This window comes from Ranitomeya imitator, chromosome 6, assembly GCF_032444005.1.
Source record: "Ranitomeya imitator isolate aRanImi1 chromosome 6, aRanImi1.pri, whole genome shotgun sequence".
NCBI lineage: Eukaryota > Metazoa > Chordata > Amphibia > Anura > Dendrobatidae > Ranitomeya > Ranitomeya imitator.
This window is the reverse complement of record NC_091287.1, coordinates 381,000,686-381,027,352: the sequence shown is the minus strand read 5'-3', so window position 1 is coordinate 381,027,352 and position 26,667 is coordinate 381,000,686. Positions and strand designations below refer to the sequence as shown.

Sequence of the window (26,667 nt, the reverse complement as noted above, 5' to 3'; positions counted from 1 at the left end):
ATGTAGTATGTAGCAGAGCCCACGTAATAAATAGCAGCCCATGTGGTATACAGCAGCCCATGCAGTATATTAGAGCCCATACCTTGTCCTCCCAGCCAGGCTCTGCATCCCCCCAGCCCCCGCAATCCTTTGCTCCAGGTGCTGCACAGTGCACACTTCCTGTTTAGCGACGCACGTCTCATTCTCCGGGCACTGGACGGGGTCGGTAGTCACTGCGTATCCATGGCGACGCATTGTGGGCAGCTCTCGTCTCCAGCAGCTGCGAAAGTCCCAGAGCTCTGTGCCGCCTCCTCTTCTAGCGTGCACCTCGGGCCGCAGATGCTTGCCTCAGGGGCAAAGTTTGAGAATTCCGCGGACGGGGAGGCTCCTCCTTGGACCACCGCATCAGGTGGCCTGCTGGCGCCCCCTTGTTGGCTGCGCCCGGGGCACATGCCCCGGCTGCCCCCCCCTGGATACGCCACTGGCATGTGAGTGAGAATATTGATCTTCAATTGGCTAGAAAGAAACTTCAATTTTCTCATGAAAGCTGTCACCAAGGAGAACATTTCATGTGCAAAGAGGCCTTTGCCTTGCAGCTTGGTATTCAGCTCATTCATTAGTGTAGTCACATCAATGGCAAAGGCCAGATCTGCTATCCAGTGCTTATCTGAGAATTCAGGGATGTCTTTGCCTTTCATTTGACAAAATGTCTGAATCTCAGCTCTCAGGTCCCATACTCTTTTAAGCACCTTCCCAAGGCTGAGCCACCTCACAGCTGTGTGGTAGCCTATGTCACTATGTTCACTTTCTTGTTCCTCCAACAGTGAAACAAATTGTCTGTGATTCAGTGCTCTTGCCCTGATGAAATTAACTGTCTTAGTTACAACATCAACAACATGGCTGATTTGTAGCACCGACTTGCACAGCACTTCTTGATGTATAATGCAATGCAAAAATATCAATTTCTGTTCTGGGTTTATTTCATTCACTTTATCTTGCATCCGCTTCAAAAGTCCAACATTTTTCCCTGTCATATTTGGACATCCATCGGTTATAACACTTACTAATGTGTTCCATTTTAAGCCCAGTTTGTCCACGGATGCATTTACTTCGGTGAACAAATCACTCCCTTTCGTGGTACCTTTCAATGATCGCAAAGCTACCAGCTCTTCAGTCATCTCAAAGTTATTTGTTATTCCGCGTACAAAGATAAGTAACTGGGCAGTATCACGGACATCACAGCTCTCGTCCAGAGCCAGGGAAAAAAAAATAAAATGATCAACTTTGTTTTTAAGCTGCAACTCCAAATTCCCCGCAATGTCTTCTACCCGTCTTGTTACGGTTCGCCTGAAGAGGGACACATGTGAAAATGCTTCTTTTTTCTCAGGACAAATTATTGCTACAGAGTCCACCATACATTCTTTCACAAACTCCCCATCAGAGAATGGCTTACTGTTTCTAGCAATTTTGTGGGATATTACAAAGCTTGTCCTGATGGCTGCATCCCTGGATGCGTGGAGCTTTGTAAAAAATCCTTTCTGCGTTTGCAGTTTTGATAGCAAATCTTCAGATGCCCGTGCCCGCTCTGCCTCTGTCAAGTTCTTGTATTTCTGTGCATGTTTTGTTTCGTAATGGCGATTTAAATTATAATCTTTAAACACAGCTATTTGCTCTCCACAAACTAAGCACACAGCTTTGCCTTTGGTTTCAGTAAATAAATATTTAGAAGTCCATTCCTTGTTAAAAACTCTGCATTCTCCATCAATCTTTCTTTTTTTAGCAGACATATGTAAGGGCTAATTCTTCTGATGGGAGTCACGATTCTCTGCAGAAGGAGAAAATGCAGTTTTATACAATAAATATTGCAAGGTTTCTTTTCTTCATGAGTACTATTAATTTATGGCGGGCGGGTTACATGATACATATGATGGGCATTCATTTTGGTGCCCCCATAATGTCCAGATCTCATTTGTGCCCCCATAATGTCCAGATTTCATTCATTAGTGCCCCCATAATGTCCAGATTTCATTAATTAGTGCCCCCATAATGTCCAGATTTCATTAGTGCCCCCATAATGTCCAGATTTCATTTGTGCCCCCATAATATCCAGATTTCATTAATTAGTGGCCCCATAATGTCCAGATTTCATTAGTGCCCCCATAATGTCCAGATTTCATTCATTAGTGCTCCCATAATGTCCAGATTTCATTAGTGCCCCCATAATGTCCAGATTTCATTTGTGCCCCCATAATGTCCAGATTTCATTCATTAGTGCCCCCATAATGTCCAGATTTCATTAGTGCCCCCATAATGTCCAGATTTCATTAGTGCAGATAATAACCCAGTGCACAAGTACTGAGGAGCAGATAATAACCCAGTGCACAAGTACTGAGGAGCAGATAATAACCCAGAGCACAAGTACTGAGCAGATAATAACCCAGTGCACAAGTACTGAGGAGCAGATAATAACCCAGTGCACAAGTACTGAGGAGCAGATAATAACCCAGAGCACAAGTACTGAGGAGCAGATAATAACCCAGAGCACAAGTACTGAGCAGATAATAACCCAGTGCACAAGTACAGAGGAGCAGATAATAACCCAGTGCACAAGTACTGAGGAGCAGATAATAACTCAGTGCACAAGTACTGAGTAGCAGATAATAACCCAGTGCACAAGTACAGAGGTGCAGATAATAACCCAGTGCACAAGTACTGAGGAGCAGATAATAACTCAGTGCACAAGTACTGAGGAGCAGATAACCCAGAGCACAAGTACTGAGGAGCAGATAATAACCCAGAGCACAAGTACTGAGGAGCAGATAATAACCCAGAGCACAAGTACTGAGGAGCAGATAACCCAGAGCACAAGTACTGAGGAGCAGATAATAACCGCTGCACGGCCAGCTCTACCCTCACCTACTGTATCCTCACCCATCCCTTGTAGATTGTGAGCCCTCGCGGGCAGGGTCCTCTCTCCTCCTGTACCAGTTGTGACTTGTATTTTTCAAGATTATTGTACTTGTTTTATTATGTATACCCCTCCTCACATGTAAAGCGCCATGGAATAAATGGCGCTATAATAATAAATAATAATAATAATAATAATAACCCAGTGCACAAGTACTGAGGAGCAGATAATAACTCACTGCACAAGTACTGAGGAGCAGATAACCCAGAGCACAAGTACTGAGGAGCAGATAATAACCCAGAGCACAAGTACTGAGGAGCAGATAATAACCCAGAGCACAAGTACTGAGGAGCAGATAATAACTCAGAGCACAAGTACTGAGGAGCAGATAACCCAGAGCACAAGTACAGGGGAGCAGATAACCCAGAGCACAAGTACTGAGGAGCAGATAACCCAGAGCCCAAGTACAGCGGAGCAGATGACCCAGTGCGCAAGTACTGAGGAGCAGATAACCCAGAGCCCTTACCACCGACCACCGGCACCGTCCGACTCCACAAGTGACCTCAGTACAGCGCTGCAGTGCCACACAGAACACCGGCGTCCGGCGCAACGGAGCAGAGCAGCAGCATGTGTCACGCTGAGGGACGTCACCTGCTGCTGGCGCTTCCCTGATGCGGAAGTGCCAGCGGCGGTCAGCGCCTCTCAGCGGACAGGAGTTTGAATGCAGGGCGCACAGGCGCACGCGTGGCTGAAGGGAAGGGGAGCCGAGCGGTGCCTGGGGCGGCGGGCGGCGGGCCGTTTACAACCGTCAGGCGGGCCGGATGCGGCCCGCGGGCCGCATCTTGCCCAGGTCTGGTCTAGAATATCGCTGAATCTTGCTGAAATGGCAGATCAACAGTGCCAAATGTATTAAGTGCTGATCAGATGTCTCAACTTTGTCCTAAATGCCGAGAACTACATTTTAGTTGCTTAATCAGCATTCATATGTGCATTAATCACAATATTCCATATATATTTAGATAACCAATAACTAAATTGTATGTTAATTCACTAACCACCCCCCTTTTTATATTCATCTATAAATCTATATATCAAGGAATAAGGCCCAGAGATCTGGATTGAATGTTATTCTGACACTTTGGTGTCAGTGTCCATTCTTGAGCGCTCAACATATCTGATCTGATAATTGGGAAAGGCCGCAGCACACACTCCGGGGGATAGATTCATCCCAAACCAAATTTCCATATCACCATGAGGAACATGCCCATAGCAGCAGCCCTACAGGCCCACTGGTGTCCTCCCCACAGGCAGCTGGGGCTTTACGCAGAAGGAGAGAGCTGCAAGCCACAAGAAGTGATGTGGACGCTGGGGTCCTCAATTATTTGGCCAGGGCAGCCACGGATGATGGAGAGGAGGCCTTTGCTCGCAGCCTTGCCCGTTACCTTCGTCCCCTTCCCCGTGAGGTGACGCTACGTGTTAGAGGGTGTATTCAAATCCTGATTGATTTAAGCACCTCTCCAAATAACCCCTATAAGGTGTTTGAATTTCTGGAGCGAAGGCAGCTTTCCCAAACTAACCTCTTGCGCCTTCAATTCACTCAACAGGTGCAGGATCAATCAGGATTTGAAGCACATACTACACGTATGCCTACACCTCAACCCCTCCCACCCCAAAATCTACAAAGGCCAGCACTGTACCAAATGGCAGCCTACAACCCACATTCCCAATATGGCCACTTTTCCAGACCCAGTGATGTAGGCTGGTCCCAACCTGGGTTTGGACAACATGGCCATTTTGGGGTTGGGTATGAGGCCAGCCAATATGTCCATCAGCATGAGGGCCAGAGACAATTACCTTATGGACAACACACAACTGGCCAATATGGACAAGGCCAGTATTCTGTGCCACAAACCACAGCATCCTCACAGGGTGAAGGACAATTGGCCCAACAAAGGCCCCCTGAACAGGATCCTGAGCTGCCACCATCTCCCCCGCCAACTTACAGGGATCTGTAAAGGTACTGTCACACTAGACGATATCGCTAGCGATCCGTGACGTTGCAGCGTCCTCGCTAGCGATATCGTCCAGTGTGACAGGCAGCAGCGATCAGGCCCCTGCTGGGAGATCGCTGGTCGGGGAAGAAAGTCCAGAACTTTATTTCGTCGCTGGACTCCCCGTAGACATCGCTGAATCGGCGTGTGTGACACCGATTCAGCGATGTCTTCACTGGTAACCAGGGTAAACATCGGGTAACTAAGCGCAGGGCCGCGCTTAGTAACCCGCTGTTTACCCTGGTTACCAGCGTAAAAAAACAAACAGTACATACTTACATTCAGCTGTCTGTCCCTTGCCGTCTGGTTCCTGCACTGACTGCTGGCCGTAAAGTGAAAGCAGAGCACAGCCACAGAGGTGAGTCACCGCTGTGTGACTCACCGCTGTGCTGTGCTTTCACTTTCACTTTACGGCCAGCAGTCAGTGCAGGAACCAGACGGCAAGGGACAGACAGCTGAATGTAAGTATGTACTGTTTCTTTTTTTACGCTGGTAACCAGGGTAAACAGCGGGTTACTAAGCGCGGCCCTGCGCTTAGTTACCCGATGTTTACCCTGGTTACCGGGGACCTCGGGATCGTTGGTCGCTGGAGAGCTGTCTGTGTGACAGCTCTCCAGCGACCAAACAGCGACGCTGCAGCGATCCGGATCGTTGTCGGTATCGCTGCAGCGTCGCTAAGTGTGACGGTACCTTAAGGTTTTTTTTTGTTTGTTTATATTCTTGTTCTATTTTTTGACAATCCTTGTTTTTGTCTCTTTTGTGCAGTATTTGCACTTTGTTGTGCTTACTTGTTTTACAAAACACACAAAAAAAAAACATATGCCTAAAATATGGTTACAAGTTTAACAAAAAAGACTTTTGCTGGTAGTAAACAATTTTGTCAAAAGCCAATTGATGTTTGTGGACCAATCATTATTACATCACACACATATGCTCTGATCATAAACATCTGGTCATTAAGGAAATACAACACACACATTACTGTTTCAGTGGCATAAAAAATTATATTTGACAAATATATGTAGAAAATAAGTAAATCACAACTGAGAAACAGCATAATCTTGCCAGGGAGTAGAACCCTGAGGAGAAACAAAAAAATTTGTGAAAACATCTCCAACTTTTATGCCACAAAGAGGATGGCGCGGAGGAAGGCCTTGTGGTGTAGGCCTAATTACAGTACTCAACATGTGTTCATCATTATCATCTGAGAAGCAATAATGTATGCGGGTATAATTGTGCAAAATTACAGAGGCTTTGATTACTTCATTCACTGTCGCCTCACTGAGCTGAAGGGCAGACTGGAGGACACGCCATTTGGCCACCAGAATACCAAAGGCGCACTCCACCAGTCTCTGGAGACCCTAGAGTCTCCAGTTCGGCCATAGGGGTGGAGCCGCATATTCATCACGTCATTCACCACGTGACCGCTCATACAGGAGAAGCTGCGGCGAGGAGAAGAAGCAACGAGGGAGTGGGTGAGTATTTTATTAACAGCGGGGGGGGGGTTTTGGGGACAGGGATCTTTTTTTTTAACCCCTTACCGGCATCGGACGTACTATACCGTCCGATGCCGGCTCCCCTGCTTTGATGCAGGGCTCCGCGGTGAGCCTGCACCAAAGCCGGGACATGTCAGCTGTTTTGAACAGCTGACATGTGCCCGTAATAGGCGCGGGCAGAATCGCGATCTGCCCGCACCTATTAACTAGTTAAATGCCGCTGTCAAACGCAGACAGCGGCATTTAACTACCGCTTCCGGCCGGGCGGCCGGAAATGACGTCATCGCCGACCCCCGTCACATGATCGGGGGTCGGCGATGCTTGTGAATGGTAACCATAGAGGTCCTTGAGACCTCTATGGTTACTGATTGCCCGTCGCTGTGAGCGCCACCCTGTGGTCGGCGCTCACAGCACACGTGCAATTCTGCTACATAGCAGCGATCAGCAGATCGCTGCTATGTAGCAGAGCCGATCGGGTTGTGCCTGCTTCTAGCCTCTCATGGAGGCTATTGAAGCATGGCAAAAGTTAAAAAAAAAAAAGTTTAAAAAAATGTGAAAAAAATAAAAAAAACATAAAAGTTGAAATCACCCCCCTTTCGCCCCAATCAAAATAAATCAATAAAAAAAAATCAAATCTACGCATATTTGGTATCACCGCGCTCAGAATCGCCCGATCTATCAATTTAAAAAAAGTATTAACCTGATCGCTAAACAGCGTAGCGGGAAAAAAACTCGAAACGCCAGAATTACGTTTTTTTTGGTCGCCGCGACATTGCATTAAAATGCAATAACGGGCGATCAAAAGAACGTATCTGCACCGAAATGCTATCATTAAAAACGTCATCTCGGCACGCAAAAAATAAGCCCTCAACCGACCCCAGATGATGAAAAATGGAGACGCTACGAGTATCGGAAAATGGCGCAATTTTTTTTTTTATTTTTTAGCAAAGTTTGGAATTTTTTTTCACCACTTAGATAAAAAATAACCTAGTCATGTTTGGTGTCTATGAACTCGTAATGACCTGGAGAATCATAATGGCAGGTCAGTTTTAGCATTTAGTGAACCTAGCAAAAAAGCCAAACAAAAAACCAATGTGGGATTGCACTTTTTTTGCAATTTCACCGCACTTGGAATTTTTTTCCCGTTTTCTAGTACACGACATGCTAAAACCAATGATGTCGTTCAAAAGTACAACTCGTCCCGCAAAAAATAAGCCCTCACATGGCCAAATTGACGGAAAAATAAAAAAGTTATGGCTCTGGTAAGGAGGGGAGCGAAAAACGAACACGGAAAAACGAAAAATCCCCCGGTCATGAAGGGGTTAAACACACACACAAAAAAAAAAAGATTTTTCATATCTTCTCTCCAGCGAACGCTGCTGGAAAGAAGAAATGAATGGCGGCTTCAGCACCAGATGCAGGGGACAGCGCTTAACTGTAGTGCTGTCTCCTGCACGGTGCGTGTGGTATCCAGTCGGCACATGGGCGGCACACAGATGCCGCATGTGTGCCACACTGATGTGCCACGTGAGCACACGGACATGGATAATTCTGGTACCGATTTTTCCGGTACCGGAATTATCTGGACGTGTGAGACTGGCCTAACCTAGGGGTGAAAACAGATGAGCAGCTACAAAACCAAATTATAAAACCATTTACCAGGCCTGCCCTGGGGCTACATGCATATGGTGCAAGAATTTATCAACCTCATTATGCCAATCTGACTTCCCTTTTAGTATGACTTTGAATTGTGAGGGAACTGGAGTAAACGGAAGAAACTCACGTAAACACAGGGAAAACATACAAACTACTTGCAGATATTATTGGTGGGATTTAAACCCAGGACCTCAGCTTTGGAAGACAACAGTGCTAACTATTGAGCCAACATGCTGCCCCAAAATTGCAGATTTTCCACTCAGGTTTCGTGATGAAAAACCTAAGGCTATGTGCACATGTTGTGGATTTGATGCTGCGGATCTGCAGCTGTTTTCCATGCGTTGTATAGTACCATGTAAACGTATAGAAAACAAAATCCGCAGTGCACATGCTGAGGAAACGCAGCGGTATTTTTTCCGCAGCATGTCAATTCATTGTGCGGATTCCGCAGCGGTTTACACTTGCTCCTCAATAGGAATCCGCAGGTGTAAAACCGCAGGTGGAATCTGCACAAAAACCGCGGGTAATCCGCAGTGCGGTTTACCTATAGACTTGGCAAAAACAGTGCGAAAGAATCCGCAACGTGTGCACATAGCCTAAAGTAACCTCCAACTAGGTGAGATTTTACCAATTAAATGCTGCATAGGTTTTCCATACAGAAATTGACAAACATTATTCTGTAGATTTGCAGAATGCATTTCACCCACTGCCATGTAAAGGGATAAAATCTGTAACGCAGATCTGCTAAAAAAAAAAAAAAAAAAGCATTTATCATGTAATACATGTGTATTTTGCTGCTGATTTCCCACAGATTTGCACCGAAATCTATCCCTGTTCATGTTGCCTAAACATTTTCCCTTGATCACACAAAAAGATAAAGCATTGTCTATTCCTCCAGTGTGAATGGATCCGTTCTAGAAAAAAAAAGCATTGTTAATAGAAAAAAAAAGCACACTAGACCCTTGTAATCCAAGATAAAAAGCCGCTCTTTAGGTTCTCAGGGCTTTCTGTGTGCAGTGATGGTATCTAGCAGAAGAATACCAATCATTTGTCTATGGGGATGGAAAATAGGAGGGAGGTGCTCTGGAAACTCAGTGCAACTTTTTTTTTGTGAGCATATTGGGGGCTGGGATATCCCTGCTCCTCCTTCTCCTTCTTTTCCACACGCCATCAGTCTAGGAGGTTGGAGAAAGCTGGAGAGTTTGATCCTTGGAGAAGTCTAGTGAGACAAACCCTAAGGTGAAGTCGGGATCCCATCCCATACAGTTTACTGGTAAGACCCTGGGAGGAGGTGGGCTGGATTGTCAGGGAACATGAGAAATTGTCTTTTTTTATTTTTTTTTCCTTGGGGTAAAACTCAAAACTGCAAAGAAACCAAGTGTTCAGTGCAATGACTAATTCTTCATCAGGTTTGTGTCATGCAGGGTTGGATTTTATAGGTAGAGTAGAGGAGGCCGGAGAGAGATGTATGTAGGAACCACCTATGGCAAATGACTACCAGGAATGTTATGCTGCAATTACTTACTCTGGGCTGTGTTAGTTAACCCATGTCATTCCTCTTCTATTCATTGCATTAGTAGTTAATGGAATTCTGGACGGTTTGTGTTCCGATTACATCTAGATGGCTGCATTCTAGATTATCACTACTATGCATTCGCTTTTCCGCCAGAGTCGTTAAAGAATGGTCAGGAAGGCTTTGTTAATACTGATACGTATTATTTATCACCTCGCTTCACTAAATGCCTGCGTTCCCTTTCATAAAATGAATTTAATCAGAAATGTAATGGAATGTGTGAAACCTGTAAAGCGCTGAGGAATATGTTAGCGATATAAAAAATAAAGATTATTATTATAAATGTAACAGAATTTTATTAGATGTCTTAGCTAACTGATTGCAAGGGCAGATTGCAGGATCTGACCTCTGTTATTTGGGCTTTCTATGGGTATATTCACACAAGGTGTTTTTGCAACTTTTTTAAATTTTTTTTCTCACATGAAAAACGCATGTGTTGGCAAGAAAGAAAGTGCAGACATTATGTGCGGGGTTTTTTGATTAGGTGTTTATTTGAATACCACTACCTTGCTGCACACCGTTTATTTGAATAGGTGAAAAATACTGCAACAATTGACATCCTGCAGTCTTCCAAATATGCGTGGAAAAAACAAAGCAGCGTTTGCACGAGATTTCAAAAATCTCATTGACTTTGCTGTTACTGTAAAATGCGACAATAATGTACCCCAATTCCCTGAGAAAACTACTAAGAAAAAAAAAAAAAGTTAATTATAAGCGATTTGATGCAATTCTTTTAATAAAAGATACCGGTGGGTAAAAGTGTAGAAATAAAGGATTACGGATGCAGATAGTTGAATTATACCCTTGTTATTATGGGCAGTGTTGGCCTGCGGTGCCAAGGGCCCTCCAATAGCACCGGCTCTGGGGTCCCACTCTTCAACAATGTGCAAATATTACATTGCTCTCATTCACAAAGCCATATCATAATAAACTTGATAGTTTGTTAATGTATGATGACATGTGGCCTTTGTCTGTATTGTACATGGTATATAAAGTGCATTCTACTCCTCATGCACAGGGGCCCGCCGGGGGATTCACCTGTTCGCCTATGGGCCAGTCTGAGCCTGATAGGATCAGGATTGGCAGGTCCCAATTTACTGTCCTTTTTTACATGTGCTCTTTTTCTGGTCACTAGTAATTGTAATCACCGAGTGTAACCCTATAATAAGATTTGTTTGCTTTTTCCCATGTGTTTTAAAGCTACATGACCAGGACAAGTTCTCATAAAGCCTGATATATTTACATATGGGTCTGTTTCAGCATCCATAAGTGTGTACAAAGCAGATGTATACATCCTTTATTTCACATAATGTATCACCCATGACCTGATATGGAGTTATGGAATTAGTACGTGAGTGTTGTGTAGGAAATCCGCAATGTGTGCACATACCCTTATACCTGAGGATCATAGTACACATGGACCGCCAACAACTTTATATGCCCAATACTTTTGTGAACTTCAAAATATAGCAAAATAATCTAGGCATAAAAACTGAATAATTTACAGAATGGATTGAAAAGGCAATTATGACGTAACAATATTTAAAATATTTAATATGTGTACAGTATGTAAATGTTAACAAGGTTCTCCTGACTAGATATGTGAACTAAAAGGAGATCCCTAGGGGTAGATGTTTCTGGATTCCTTGTCTAGCATTACGTTAAAAAACGCTGCATCTGAATGACTGCTAACAGGGAGTAATAGACGCATTTGCTTACATGACTATAGCTACCTTTACATGTATTTTTTACATGCATGATGCTATTTTGTAAAGCCAGTTTGACAGTTTAATTATGCTCTAAGTATATTGGTAATTAATGTATAATGATAAATAATACCATAATTGTGACATAGCAATAAATTGCATTGTGATGTATAACCAAACCTTTAAGCCACTTTCACTATACAATGTTTTGTATTAACTGGGAGTCAGGCTATGTTCAAACGCAGACTTTTTTTGCTGCTTTTTTTTCATGCAAATAAGAAGCTGCATTTTACAGCATCAGCAAAAGCTATGAGATTTCAGAAATCTCACTCTCATATTTTTTTCTTGACTAAATTTGAGAAGTGCAACATTCTTGTAATCTGCAGTATGTCATATATTTTTTTCTGCATTTTTGCAGTGTTTCTTTTGTCTACCATAGTAAGCAGTGTGAGAGTGGAAAGTGTTTTGTTGTTGTTTTTATAAAGCTACATTCCCACAATGAGCTTTTGGTGAGTTTTTGATGATGCAGATTATCTGCACCTATTATGTACATTAGGTCACTTAAGGTACCGTCACACTCAGCAACTTTGCAACGAGAATGACAACGATCCGTGACGTTGCAGCGTCCTGGATAGCGATCTCGTTGTGTTTGACACGCAGCAGCGATCTGGATCCCGCTGGTCAGAGCTAGAAGTCCAGAACTTTATTTTGTCGTCAGGTCGGCGTGTATCATCATGTATCGTCATGTTTGACATCAAAAGCAACGATGCCAGCAACGTTTTACATGGAGCTAACAACCAGCGAGAACGATAAGTGAGTCGCCGTTACGTCACTGGAGCGCTCCTGCATCGTTCTGGAGTTGCCGTGTTTGACGTCTCTACAGCGACCTAAACAGCGACGCTCCAGCGATCGGCTCGTTGTCTATATCGCTTCAGCGTCGCTGAGTGTGACGGTACCTTTAGATTACCAGCTGTCCAGGCATGCTGGGAGTTATAGTTCAACAGCTAAAGTACCACAGGTTGCTTAAAGAAGTTGTCCACTACTATTACATTGATGGCCTATCCTTAGGATAGGTAATTGATGTCTTATTGGCTGGGGTCTGACACCTAGCACCCCCACCTATCAGATGTTGGAGGTACTTGATAACATCTGATCGGTGGGGGTGCCAGTCAGACATTTTAACGACCTATCCTAGGAATAGGCCATCAATGTAAAAGTAGTGGACAACCTCTTCAAGTCAGCAGTAGAGTTTTTAGGCTTTAAATAAAGGTACCGTCACACTAGACGATATCGCTAGCGATCCGTGACGTTGCAGCGTCCTGGATAGCGATATCGTCCAGTGTGACAGGCAGCAGCGATCAGGCCCCTGCTGTGATATCGCTGGTCAGGGAAGAAAGTCCAGAACTTTGTTTCGTCGCTGGATCTCCCGCTGACATCGCTGAATCTGCGTGTGTGACGCCGATTCAGCGATGTCTTCGCTGGTAACCAGGGTAAACATCGGGTTACTAAGCGCAGGGCCGTGCTTAGTGACCCGATGTTTACCCTGGTTACCATCGTTAAAGTAAAAAAAACAACCACTACATACTTACCTACCGCTGTCTGTCCTCGGCGCTGTGCTTCTCTGCTCTGGCTGTGAGCGCCGGGCAGCCGGAAAGCAGAGCAGTGACGTCACCGCTCTGCTTTCCGGCCGCTGTGCTCACAGCCAGTACAGAGAAGCACAGCGCCGGGGACAGACAGCGGTAGGTAAGTATGTAGTGGTTGTTTTTTTTACTTTAACGATGGTAACCAGGGTAAACATCGGGTTACTAAGCGTGGCCCTGCGCTTAGTAACCCGATGTTTACCCTGGTTGCCGGCATCGTTGGTCGCTGGAGAGCGGTCTGTGTGACAGCTCTCCAGCGACCAAACAGCGACGCTGCAGCGATCCGGATCGTTGTCGGTATCGCTGCAGCGTCGCTTAGTGTGACGGTACCTTAAGAGGATACTTTCCTTTAAAAGAGAGGCCTTTAAAACTTCACAAGATAATTAGGTCTCCATCAGTCAGCAAGTGGAATGTTTTCTGGTTATCTTATCTTGGTATGGGGTAAACCCCTACTAATGAAAAGATTTAACATTCTTCTTGTGCCAACCCTGCATCCAACAGCAGGAACAGAATCTGATCTTATTATCCGATAATGAAACTTAAGTCAGAGATAACTTTGCTTGTTGTGCTGGGGCCCTCCAGCTCTGTGTTTAGCTCACTGGGCTGGAAAAACTGGGATATTGCTCAACGGCACATCAGAAATGCAGCTCTGTTATGTCATTTTCTAAATGACCCCAAGACACGATCCACTAAGTATGAAGTGTTCTACTATTCTGTCAAATGCACAAAATGTGAGGTCACATGCACTATACCAATTCTCTATGGAGAACAATCCATGCAACAAAGAACATAAAAACACCAAAGAGGCATATAGGCGGGAATAAGATTATAAAAAATTCCTTTATTGATAAAAAGTGGCAGATAATTGATTTTTAAAAATTTACCGTATGTGCACAAGAACAAGACAGAAAAAGTAATAAATTTGTATAGTATAATTAATAGCAGCAAACCCAGAGAATCTAAATATAAGGATTTTTTGTATTATTCAGCTGTGCATACCATAGTGTGCAATGAAAAAAAAAAAAAACAACAATGATGTAACATATATAAAATATCAATCACCCATAAAATGTGGGGCCAATAAATTGCCAGCAAAGTGCAAAAAAGTGCTATTGAGCAAAAACCGCAAAGGAAAAGACCTGGCAATGGTCTCTATATAAAAGTTCACAATATATGAGGTGCAAAGTGATAAAAGGACGAAGGAAGTTTTTCCGAAACGCGCATCGGGGTGACTCTGCAACCCTTAAAGGTATATTACGTATATTTAATTGTGCTTCCTTTTTTTGTTTTTATGTTCTTTGTTGCTTGGATTGTTCTCCTTTGTAGTGGTATCCACTATCTTTCATAGTACCCCGCGAATTGTATAATTTAAAAAAAAAAAATTTCACGTAAACACTTTATTATATTTTTATATTCCTAGGTGTATCTGTGTTTTTTACTTACAATTATCCATGGAGTAGAATGCTAGAGGTACATGTAGGAATGTTTCCATATAAACATGGAAAAAGGATGAATGAGCTTGCCATAATTCGCCAGTTAATCGCTGTGATATAAGAATATCAGGAAAAGCCAACAGCTGCGATGCCCATAAAGGTTATTTTTTACCCTCAGAGCATTTTAAAATGATTAATCCGCTTCACACTTGCATTTCACACCGTGTGCATTAATTACATTACACATGGATTGTTTCTTTGTGGCATTTAGGCTGTGTTCAGATGGGCACATTTCATGGTACATATATTGGACTGCAATGCCCGAACTGTCTGCTGGTCTCCAATTTTGAACTTTCCGCCCTCAGGGACAAATGAGGCTGTGCGTTCATGTCAGGAGACTTGCAGTCAGTCTGAGAATTGCTGTCTGTTTATAGATTAAGAAATATGTCAGCTTGAATCCGGCCTCAAAAGTGTTATAATTTGTCTGCAGTTTTGACTTTATAAAACTGCTGATACTTTTGGGTAGGAGATATGCAACAGAGTTTAAAGGGGTTTTCACACAAACAAAAGTGAATTTTAATCAGTAAATGTTGGAATAATATTAATTTTCATAATTGGATGTGTTCCTGCTCTGAGATAATCTTATATATGTGCCCCTGCTGTGTACTGTGTAAGGCCGGTTTCACACGTCAGTGGCTCCGGTACGTGAGGTGACCGTCTCCTCACGTACCGGAGCCACTGACACATGTAGACACATTGAAATCAATGCATCTGTGCAGATGTCATTGATGTTTGTTTTTTTTTTTTTTTTTTTTGCGGACCGTGTCTCCGTGTGCCAAACATGGAGACATGTCAGTGTTCGTGGGAGCGCACGGATTACACGGACCCATTAAAGTCAATGGGTCCATGTAAAACATGTACCGCACACGGACGTTGTCCGTGTGCAGTCCGTGTGCCGTGCAGGAGACAGCGCTACAGTAAGCGCTGTCCCCCCCTCCCACCCCACTGGTGCTGGAGCCGCCATTCATATCCTCTTTGCAGCAGCATTTGCTGTAGAGAGGATATGAATATTCCTTTATTTTAAACACGAGAAACAAAAAAAAAACAAAAAAAAGATCCATGTCCCCACCCCCTGTGCGCCCGCCCGCTGTTCTTAAAATACTCACCCGGCTCCCTCGCTGGCTGGCGCTGCTTCCTGTCCTGGCCGCACCTTCTACTGTATGAGCGGTCACGTGGGGCCGCCGATTAGTCATGAATATGCGGCTCCACCTCCCATAGGGGTGGAGCCACATATTCATTACTGTAAATTAGCGGCCCCACGTGACCGCTCATACAGTAGAAGGTGCGGCCAGGACAGGAAGCAGCGCCAGCCAGCAAGGGAGCCGTGTGAGTATTTTAAGAACAGTGGGCGGGCGCACAGGGGGTGGGAGAGGGGTGGGGACATGGATCTTTATTTTAAACACAAGAAACAAAAAAAAGGAATATTCATATCTTCTCTACAGCAAACGCTGCTGCAAAGAAGATATGAATGGCAGCTTCAGCACCAGATGCAGGGGACAGCACTAAACTTTAGCGCTGTCTCCTGCACGGTGCGTGTGGTACCCAGTGGGCACACGTGTTCCACACTGATGTGCCACAGAAACGCACGGGCACACGGACACGGATAATTCCGTTACCAATTTTTCCGGTACCGGAATTATCTGGACGTATGGGACTGCCCTAATGGCTGTGTCTGACTGTGCAGGGACATGGTCTGATCATACCACAGCTCCTAGCGAGGGGGGGGGGGGGGGAAGAAATGTAGAGTATACAGACAGGAAAGCATGGGATCACAGCTGCTTCTTTTTGTGAGATAAAACCTTTCACAGCCTGTTTTTAAACTATGTCTTAAAAAAAAAAAATTTTCAATCCGATGCTATGTCTGTGCACTTGTTTTTCACAACTGACTGAAAATATGGCAGTAAGTTTTCTCAATGGGGATAAGACATTCATTTTTCAGAGCACCTCAAATGCAGTTTACATTCTGATCCAGGTTTCAGATTTTTCTCATGGAGGAGTACCTTTTCCTAGTGCTGCTGTCTTTACTTGGATGTATCAGCACAGCTCCAGAACTGCACTTATTTTCTCAGTATGTGCTTTATTCCTTGTCCATTTTGTTTTCTCTGCTATCCATAACACTTTAGATCGTTCCTTTCCCACTACAGATCTGTATACATCTGCTGCTATCACTTTTAGGTTGCAGTCAGATGGCCGTATAAATTGGACCGAGATCTGAACATTGTGCATGGATTGGCTGACGGCTCTCCCGTCCTTAGCGTGATGGCTTCATATATGTCTGGGCAGCTGTCACACTCAGGTTGGGATAGCCTATGCTCTGCGTTTCGATCTCGGACTGATATATATGGCCATCTTCTATGGTAGAAAGTTATTATTTAGAACGTTGCTGAACTTTCTATTTAGGAAGTACCGGTAAATGAACAATACAAAAAAAAAAAAAAAAAAAATCTGTCTGAAGATATACATAGCTTTCAAGGTTTTATTAGTGCATAATTTTAATATAGGCATCACTGTAAAAGAAAAGTTTTAATATGGCACTCGCCGCTCCCCCAAGTGCTCTGAAGTTAGTCTCCAACACTAAAATGCTCTTTTGCCCTCTGCAGTAAAGACTCCACAACCCCTTGCCCATAAGTGATGACTGTAGCATCCAACTAGGGGCTGTTACTAGGGAATGGCTAGTTCAAGGTTGATGGTTTTTCTGTATTCCTAACACATTTTTGCCTATGGTATTCATAGAAAAGTTTATAACGCCATCTTTTCTGTATATTTTCAGATTTCCGTGGTCATTTCCAGTGTGATCTAAAAGAATGAAGCAGCTGTCCGCCTTTCCCATTCCAGCGATAGCCGTCATTTTAGGCCTTATGTGGATTGTGCCCATTCACTGCTGCAATAAAGCTCTGTGTGCTAGTGATGTCAGCAAATGCTTAATACAGGTACCTTCGATCTATAGCCTTATGCTTGTCTTCTCTCAGTCCATCGGAGAAAGTGCTGTTGAGAGCTTTCCCTATATGTATGTCAACATTTTAAAGCAATGCATTATTTGTTGTTAACATGTCATAGCAAAGCGATGATATCAGTCAACTCGGGTTGTGTTCTGCTGGTCCCTTAGACCTTGGGCCCACTGGATCCTTTGGCGACCCTGGTAGATCAGTGCAGTTATGATCATCTAACAACTCAACCAACCTGGTTTTCTATAGATAAAATTCATATTTTTAATATAGATTCTTAAAGGGTTACTCCCGTCTCAGCTGGATAGCAATGAGGATAAAACCTAACAACCCCTTAATGTAATAATTGGGGCTGCCTTAACGAAAACCAAAACATCACAAAGTTATACCTTTGAATAAGTGATACTAGAAACCAAATTTGGGTTGAGTGGGTTGGCCACAGCTTTTATTTAACAAAAAACCCAATACATACACTACAAAAAAAACTCATTCACCATCCATGCCTATTTTTCTTTTTTTTTTTAAATGCTTATACTGTTTCTTTAGCCCAAACGCTAATTATGCAAATTGTCTCTTCAGAGAGGAAGAGAGCTAGAACTCTAGTGCCACCTATTGGAAGGTAGCAATCCTACAGGTCAATGTTGACCCTTTAATGAGCCTTGTCACATGACTTAGGATAATAGCCAAACCAGAATCTCAATTTGCAGACACTGTGTTTTGGGGTACTGCCCCTCATCAGTGCAAAGCTGAGATCTGGTTTGGCTGTAGGAGAGGCGTCAGACCATTATCCAAGAAGTATCGTTTCTCCCTGCCCAAACGAAATTCCAAAGGCCAGCTGCTGCTGTACAGCAAGCCTTGCAAATAAAACTTATCGGTCATGGACAAGAACCGCCGTGCTGTGACAACTAACAACCATACTTACAAAACAATCTTGCTATAACACTTTGTTTTTGTTTTTTAAGGGAGGGCTGGCGGGCTCTTCCTGAGGTAAAATCTGGCTGAATGGCTGTTGGTGGCCTTTTCCCTCTTATAACCCCCTTATACCACACACGTAATGGCATTGGAAAGCCCCATTATTTTCCTGCACTTTTGAATTAACTCCTAAAGACCCAACCAACGCCTTCACAGTCCTAGGTCCTTTCCTTATTCACTTTAGGGTCCTACAGGTCCTTCTCAAAAAATTAGCTTATAGTGTTAAATTTCATTATTTACCATAATGTAATGATTACAATTAAACTTTCATATATTATAGATTCATTATCCACCAACTGAAATTTGTCAGGTCTTTTATTGTTTTAATACTGATGATTTTGGCATACAACTCCTGATAACCCAAAAAACCTGTCTCAATAAATTAGCATATTTCACCCATCCAATCAAATAAAAGTGTTTTTTAATAACAAACAAAAAAACCAACAAATAATAATGTTCAGTTATGCACTCAATACTTGGTCGGGAATCCTTTGGCAGAAATGACTGCTTCAATGCGGCGTGGCATGGAGGCAATCAGCCTGTGACACTGCTGAGATGTTATGGAGGCCCAGGATGCTTCAATAGCAGCCTTAAGCTCATCCAGAGTGTTGGGTCTTGCGTCTCTCAACTTTCTCTTCACAATATCCCACAGATTCTCTATGGGGTTCAGGTCAGGAGAGTTGGCAGGCCAATTGAGCACAGTAATACCATGGTCAGTAAACCATTTACCAGTGGTTTTGGCACTGTGAGCAGGTGCCAGGTCGTGCTGAAAAATGAAATCTTCATCTCCATAAAGCATTTCAGCCGATGGAAGCATGAAGTGCTCAAAAATCTCCTGATAGCTAGCTGCATTGACCCTGCCCTTGATGAAACACAGTGGACCAACACCAGCAGCTGACATGGCACCCCACACCATCACTGACTGTGGGTACTTGACACTGGACTTCAGGCATTTTGGCATTTCCTTCTCCCCAGTCTTCCTCCAGACTCTGGCACCTTGATTTCCGAATGACATGCAAAATTTGCTTTCATCAGAAAAAAGTACTTGGGACCACTTAGCAACAGTCCAGTGCTGCTTCTCTGTAGCTCAAAAGTGGCTTTACCTGGGGAATGCGGCACCTGTAGCCCATTTCCTGCACACGCCTGTGCACGGTGGCTCTGGATGTTTCCACACCAGACTCAGTCCACTGCTTCCTCAGGTTCCCCAAGGTCTGGAATCGGTCCTTCTCCACAATCTTCCTCAGGGTCCGGTCTCCTCTTCTCGTTGTACAGCGTTTTCTGCCACATTGTTTCCTTCCAACAGACTTACCATTGAGGTGCCTTGATACAGCACTCTGGGAACAGCCTATTTGTTGAGAAATTTCTTTCTGGGTCTTACCCTCTTGCTTGAGGGTGTCAATGATGGCCTTCTTGACATCTGTCAGGTCGCTAGTCTTACCCATGATGGGGGTTTTGAGTAATGAACCAGGCAGGGAGTTTATAAAAGCCTCAGGTATCTTTTGCATGTGTTTAGAGTTAATTAGTTGATTCAGAAGATTAGGGTAATAGGTCGTTTAGAGAACCTTTTCTTGATATGCTAATTTATTGAGACAGGTTTTTTGGGTTATCAGGAGTTGTATGCCAAAATCATCAGTATTAAAACAATAAAAGACCTGACAAATTTCAGTTGGTGGATAACGAATCTATAATATATGAAAGTTTAATTGTAATCATTACATTATGGTAAATAATGAAATTTAACACTATATGCTAATTTTTTGAGAAGGACCTGTATATTCTTGGCTGACATGGTAGTAACAGTGTCCAAGCGCCAGCCAAAGTAGGTGAGCTCTATGAACAGCCTTAACTCCCATGAAAACAGTGTAGCTTGCCAGGCTGCTTCGTTTTCATAACTCCAATTATTTTTTTTAGGTGTTATGGAAAGAGCGTAATACAGTCTTGCTCACAAGCTCATGGACCAGATTTTATCAATACCACTACTAGCTAACAATTAAGTACCATTACAGAGTACTGGTCACTAGCCATTAATATGTAAATTGTTCTCCTGCAGGGGGGAAAGACCTGCCTCCAGGACTGAAGAAAGGTATTTCGGACAAATTACAAAACGGATTATTTCTGCATTTACAGCACCAATAACTAAAAGAGCCACCTTGTCGTAATGCAGCATTACTGCTGCACTAGGTTGCTCTTTTAGTTTCAAACGCCTGGGGTGGGGGGTGACAGGTTCAAGGTATGTTTTTTATTTAATTAGTACCTTATTGTAGAAAAAAAAAAACACAAACGTGGAAGGAAAATATTCATGTAAGGATGGAATGTACGACGTGCACATTAAACTGACTAATAGTCATGGGTACGTTTTCCTGCTGCAGGGAAAGTGAGGAGCGTGCTGCCACCATTACAGACAGGTCTGTACAGACATACTGGTGCCTGCACGAGTCCTGGGAATGGAAAGACACCCAGTATTTAGCTTACTATGCCTTTAAGAGCAGACCCTGTTACCACATCTAAAAGTGATCTCTGCTGCATTGTAATTTCGCAGTTGTAGATAACATTTCTTCTCAGCTAGATTGTGAGCTGTTCTGACTTGTTGCATTTCACTCCTGCTTCGCAGATGGCTTGTTCTATTCTACGTCAGCCATTATTCCTCATTCTGCTTATCTTAGTAAGGTAACCCTAGCTCTAAATAGAAACTATCCTAGTAATGAGCATATTCCCCCAGATACACCTTCTCAAGCCCCTGATATTAGCTGGGAGACTGTTAAATAACCGCAGTTCGCTTTTATCTTGAAATTCTCAGGCCATGTGCACATGCTGAGTATTTTGTGAGTATTTTACCTCAGTATTTGTAAGCCCAAACCAGGAGAAGAACAGTCAAGAGCAAAAGTATAATAGAAACACGTCACCACTTCTGTATTTATCACCCACTCCTAGTTTTAGTTTATAAATACTGAGGTAAAAAACTCGCCAAATACTGAACCTGTTCTATCTGGATAAATGTATAACCAGTGGGTTGTATTTTTACCTCAGGGACTTCTATTGATCAAGGAGCATTTAGGACCCCAATCCTGCTTGTATTTATTATCTCCCATATTCGATAATAGAATGTGGCTATAGTGAGATTTCTGCACTGCTGCCCCCTCTATTATAAGGACTGTCTGGAATCAAGGGACCACCAGCAACTGCTGAAGAGACTCGTGCCTCTTCATTTATAAAATAGTAGGGGTCTCAGTGGAAGCTTTCTCACCAATTAGAAAGTGATGGCCTATCTTAGTAACCTGCTGTTATTTCCTATGGTGGGAAATTCCTGTAATGCCCTCCCTACTTAGTTGCATTTAATGCTTGTGGTATATCACCCCACCTGTCGTATAAACAAAGGAAAGAAGAGAATCCAACTACCATTTAAAAATCATCAGGCTTTATTCACACACGTGGGAACCAATGCAGTTGAAACACACTAGGAACAAAAATTCTGTCTCCATTAAACCTCAATTCCATAATATATCCAAGAACCTTTTTTTTTTTTTTTACCCCCCCACATCGTTACCACAGACGGTAATAGTGCTCAGCAGTACTCACAGATCGCGTCAAGTTTACTTCAACTTTCTGACTAGAAAGACACGGGGTCCGACTCATCAAATAATTTATCAGTTTTCAGGTGTAAAACACTGAAAAAATAGCAACATTTTTAACAATGATGAGTTGTGCAAAAGTGTAGCAACTTTTGCAGTTGTTATGCCAGATTTGGTAAGCTCTGTCAAAATGGATGGGGCTGGCAAGGGGACAAGGTGGAACAACGTCAACTCATCAAATTAATTAAAACTGACTGTGTTTCTCATGCCAGAAATACTACTCAAGTTCCTGACTGACTAGAATAGCATTTCTCGAGGCGCACACACCGTGAAGATGCGCTGAATTAAGTGGTGTGCGCCCCTTAATAACTTTAGGCACATCATGATCCAGCAAGTCTTTCATTAAGACTGGTGTACACAAAGTCAGTCTTAATGATTCAACCTCATAGTTTGATACCTGTTTGTGGCTGGCTGGATTCCACCAGCCTCAGATTCCCAACACTTCTCCCATGCTACAGGATCAAAGCTCTGCTAGCCACATAAGAGCGCTCAGTTTTGACCAGTGGCATGGTCATTCCGCTGGCCCGAGCTGTCAGTCTTCAAGAGCGCACAGCTAAACATGAAGCCGAGAGGCAGAAGAGAACATTAGAACAACCCTTTGGTAAAGTCAAAAACTGCATTTTGGGGGCCATAGGATCTGACCGTTTTTGACAGAGTTGACAGTTATTTAGTGTCTTTAATTATTTTTATATTTATTCCCTCATGTAATAATTCTTGATATAGTTATGTAAATATAACTTGGATTCTTCAGCACTATACATACAGAGGAAGCAATAATCATTGTCATGGATGTTTTCATACTTTAGAAATAACTAACATTGTAAGGTTAGGTCGGTAAACGACCGCCGATCAGCTTCTTGTTTGCGGATCAGCGGTTGTTTACTAGCCTGTTTAGACAGGCAGACTGCATTATTTATGCGCACAGAACAATCTGTAATTTATTGTTCTGTGCGTATAGACTTTAACTGTTCGGGGGGGGCGGGGGCATGTGTCCAGCTTACACAGCGTAATGTGCTGTCGAGAATCATGATTTTTTACATTCGATTTAGTTAGTTATAATGCACAACGTTCGTTAGAGTATTCCTAAGAACATTCATTTCCCGATAGTCTGAATATTGGATGAAATGATTTTAAACTGACTAAAAATCATCGTACTTGGCAGCACATCGTCCTATGTAAACAGAAACTGAGCTCCTGTGAACGATGGAGGTCTGTTACAGATTGTTCAGCGCATATACGGAATGTGGTCTGCCTGTATAAACAGGCTATTAAACTACCGCCAATAAGCAAACAAATGTTTTATCTCCGGTTGTTTAACGCTGTAAGTCGGGTGGTGTAACCACACATTTAACAATAATTTCACCCAACAAACGTGTGTTTTGCTTATTTGTTGGGTGATTGGCAGCCTGTTTATACTGCCTGTTTATTGGCAATTGAGCTTTCTTGAGAACACTGATGATAATCGTGCAGAGTAAATTCAGCTTAAGGGTACCTTCACACTGAACAACTTAACAACGATATCGCTAGCGATCCGTGACGTTGCAGCGTCCAGGATAGCGATATCGTTGTGTTTGACACTTTATTTCGTCGCTGGATCTCCCGCAGTCCTAAAATTAAGAAATGTCAACTTTTATCTGTTCGTACCATGGTGCTCCATTCCTACATAGTAATTGCTCATCATATACCAGGTAAATCTGGGAACTTTACTGTGTCTTGGAATACAATTTAGAAGTTGCGGTGTAAACAGAAGCTTAATGACTTCCTTTTGTGTGACCCCCCCTTGCAGACGTTTGTTCTGCTCTAGACCAGAAGTCTCCACATTATAAATCCTGGTCGTTGCATTTCTCCTGCTGGGAGCAATAATGAGCACTAGGACAATTTCACTGAGTTTTGTCTGTCTTGATTTTATCACACTTTACAAGCAGAGCTACTGACTTTCACATGCAAAAATACACTGGAAAGCCCAGTGTCAGAATTTCCAGATGTTAATGGTTTTAGTGTGATCCCTTTTTTTTTTCTTTCCCTTTTTTGATCTTAAATTTTTTTAACACTCTTTTGTCCAATGCTTTACCAGGAGCTTTGCCAATGCCGGCCTACTGATGGGAACTGCTCATGTTGTAAAGAATGTATGCTGTGTTTAAGCACACTCTGGGACGAGTGCTGTGACTGTGTTGGTAAGTCTGTGCTGACATGTTATATCTTCTGTCCGACTACTTGGCCACAAGTCCCTAATCATATACAGATTTTATGCAATTTCATGATTTGCATAATTTTTTTCCCTTTTAGGACAACGATTAGTTTGGGTCAGGGACAGACTGGAACTAAAATTCAGCTCTGACATTTGAAAGCACAAAAGCCCTTGCTTTCCCTGCTTTCTTTGCCCAGATTGGGGTCTATATTAGTTATACAACCCTGACTGCAAGAAATCAAGACTACTTCCTATATTTCCATTAATACCGCTATATAAGATTTAATAATATTGTGATATAACAGACAAATCTCAGCAGATTTACCATGGTAATAATACTGCCGTACTGATCATTAGTCAAAACCTCTGTACTAGGACTTATATCACCACCATACAATGACTATATATTGGTAATATCAGTTCTACACCAGTGCTCTGCAGTCCATATTTGTATGTACTGTGAAGGTTCTCACCAGTTACTCTCATTGATTGTCATTCATTCTCCCTTTTATTTTTTTTATTTGACTCTGACCACCAAAACCACCTTTTCCATCCATAACTCAGCTCTGCAAAATCTAACACAGAAACATCCTGGACTTACTGCTTTTAACCCCTTTACCCCCAAGGGTGGTTTGCACGTTAATGACCGGGCCAATTTTTACAATTCTGACCACTGTCCCTTTATGAGGTTATAACTCTGGAACGCTTCAACGGATCCCAGTGATTCTGAGACTGTTTTCTTGTAACATATTGTACTTCATGATAGTGGTAAAATTTCTTCGATATAACTTGCGTTTATTTGTGAAAAAAACGGAAATTTGGCGAAAATTTTGAAAATTTCGCAATTTTCCAACTTTGAATTTTTATTCTGTTAAACTAGAGAGTTAAGTGACACAATATAGTTAATAAATAACATTACCCACATGTCTACTTTACATCAGCACAATTTTGGAAACAAAATTTTTTTTTTCTAGGAAGTTACAAGGGTTAAAATTTGACCAGCAATTTCTCATTTTTACAACAAAATTTACAAAACCATTTTTTTTAGGGACTACCTCACATTTGAAGTCATTTTGAGGGGTCTATATGGCAGAAAATACCCAAAAGTGACACCATTCTGAAAACTGCACCCCTCAAGCTGCTCAAAACCACATTCAAGAAGTTTATTAACCCTTCAGGTGTTTCACAGCAGCAGAAGCAACATGGAAGGAAAAAATTAACATTTTACTTTTTAGTCACAAAAATGTTCTTTCAGCAATAATTTTTTTTAATTTCCCAAGGGTAAAAAGAGAAAATGGACCTCAAGAGTTGTTGTCCAATTTGTCCTGAATACGCTGATACCCCATATGTGGGGGGGAACCACTGTTTGGGAACTAGACCCCCTAAGGAACTTATCTAGTTGTGTCGTGAGCACTTTTATCCCCCAAGTGCTTCACGAAAGTTTATAACGCCCGGGCGTGAAAATAAAAAATTCTATTTTTTCCACAAACATGATGGTTTAGTCCCCAATTTTTTTATTTTCTCAAAGGTAAAAGGAGAAATTGGACCCCAAAAGTTGTTGTCCAATTTGTCCTGAGTACGCTGATACCCCATATGTGGGGGGGAACCACTGTTTGGGCGCATGGCAGGGCTCAGAAGGAAAGGAGCACCGTTTGACATTTTAAAGCTAAAATTGGCTGGAATTGAGATCGGACGCCATGTCGCGTTTGGACAGCCCCTGATGTGCCTAAACAGTGGAAACCCCCCACAAGTGACCCCATTTTGGAAACTAGACCCCCTAAGGAACTTATCTAGGTGTGTGGTGAGCACTTTTATCCCCCAAGTGCTTCACTAAAGTCTATGATGCCCGGTGTGAAAATAAAAAATTCTATTTTTTCCCCCACAAAAATGATCTTTCAGCCCCCAATTTTTTATTTTCCCAAGGGTTACAGGAGAAATTGGACCCCAAAAGTTGTTGTTGAATTTGTCCTGAGTATGCTGGTACCCCATATGTGGGAGAAAACTACTGTTTGGGCACACTTCGGGGCTCGGAAGGGAAGTAGTGACGTCTTGGAATGCAGACTTTGATGGAATTGTCTGCAGGCATCATGTGCCATTTGGTGAGCCCCTGATGTGCCTAAACAGTAGAAACTCCCCACAAGTGACCCCATTTTGGAAACTTGACCCCCTAAGGAACTTATCTAGGTGTGTCGTGAGAATTTTGAACCTCCAAGTGCTTCACTAAAGTCTATGATGCCCGGTGTGAAAATAAAAAATTCTACTTTTTCCCCCACAAAAATGATTTTTCAGCCCCCAATTTTTTATTTTCCCAAGGGTAACAGGAGAAATTGGACCCCAAAAGTTGTTGTCCAATTTGTTCGGAGTACGCTAGTACCCCATATGTGGGAAAAAACTGTTTGGGCACTTCGGGACTCAGAAGGGAAGCAGTGAC

General features: G+C 42.8%; 2 protein-coding genes across 2 annotated transcripts in view; one reads left to right on the top strand and one right to left on the bottom strand.

Moving 5' to 3' along the window:
* Positions 1-209: 209 nt before the first annotated feature.
* LOC138643389 (general transcription factor II-I repeat domain-containing protein 2B-like) lies at positions 210-1,766 on the bottom strand. Its single transcript, XM_069732306.1, has one exon. It carries the CDS (start codon positions 1,764-1,766, stop codon positions 210-212), a length of 1,557 nt encoding a protein of 518 aa, XP_069588407.1.
* A 7,469-nt stretch (positions 1,767-9,235) lies between these two features.
* Positions 9,236-26,667, top strand: part of TWSG1 (twisted gastrulation BMP signaling modulator 1) — a 53,311-nt gene continuing 35,879 nt past the window's right edge. Inside the window, exons 1-3 of the mRNA XM_069731053.1 lie at positions 9,236-9,363; positions 17,273-17,432; positions 24,123-24,222. Of these exons, the coding sequence (XP_069587154.1) occupies positions 17,307-17,432; positions 24,123-24,222 (226 nt within the window). The 5' untranslated portion in view covers positions 9,236-9,363; positions 17,273-17,306. The remainder of the gene's footprint in view (positions 9,364-17,272; positions 17,433-24,122; positions 24,223-26,667) is intronic.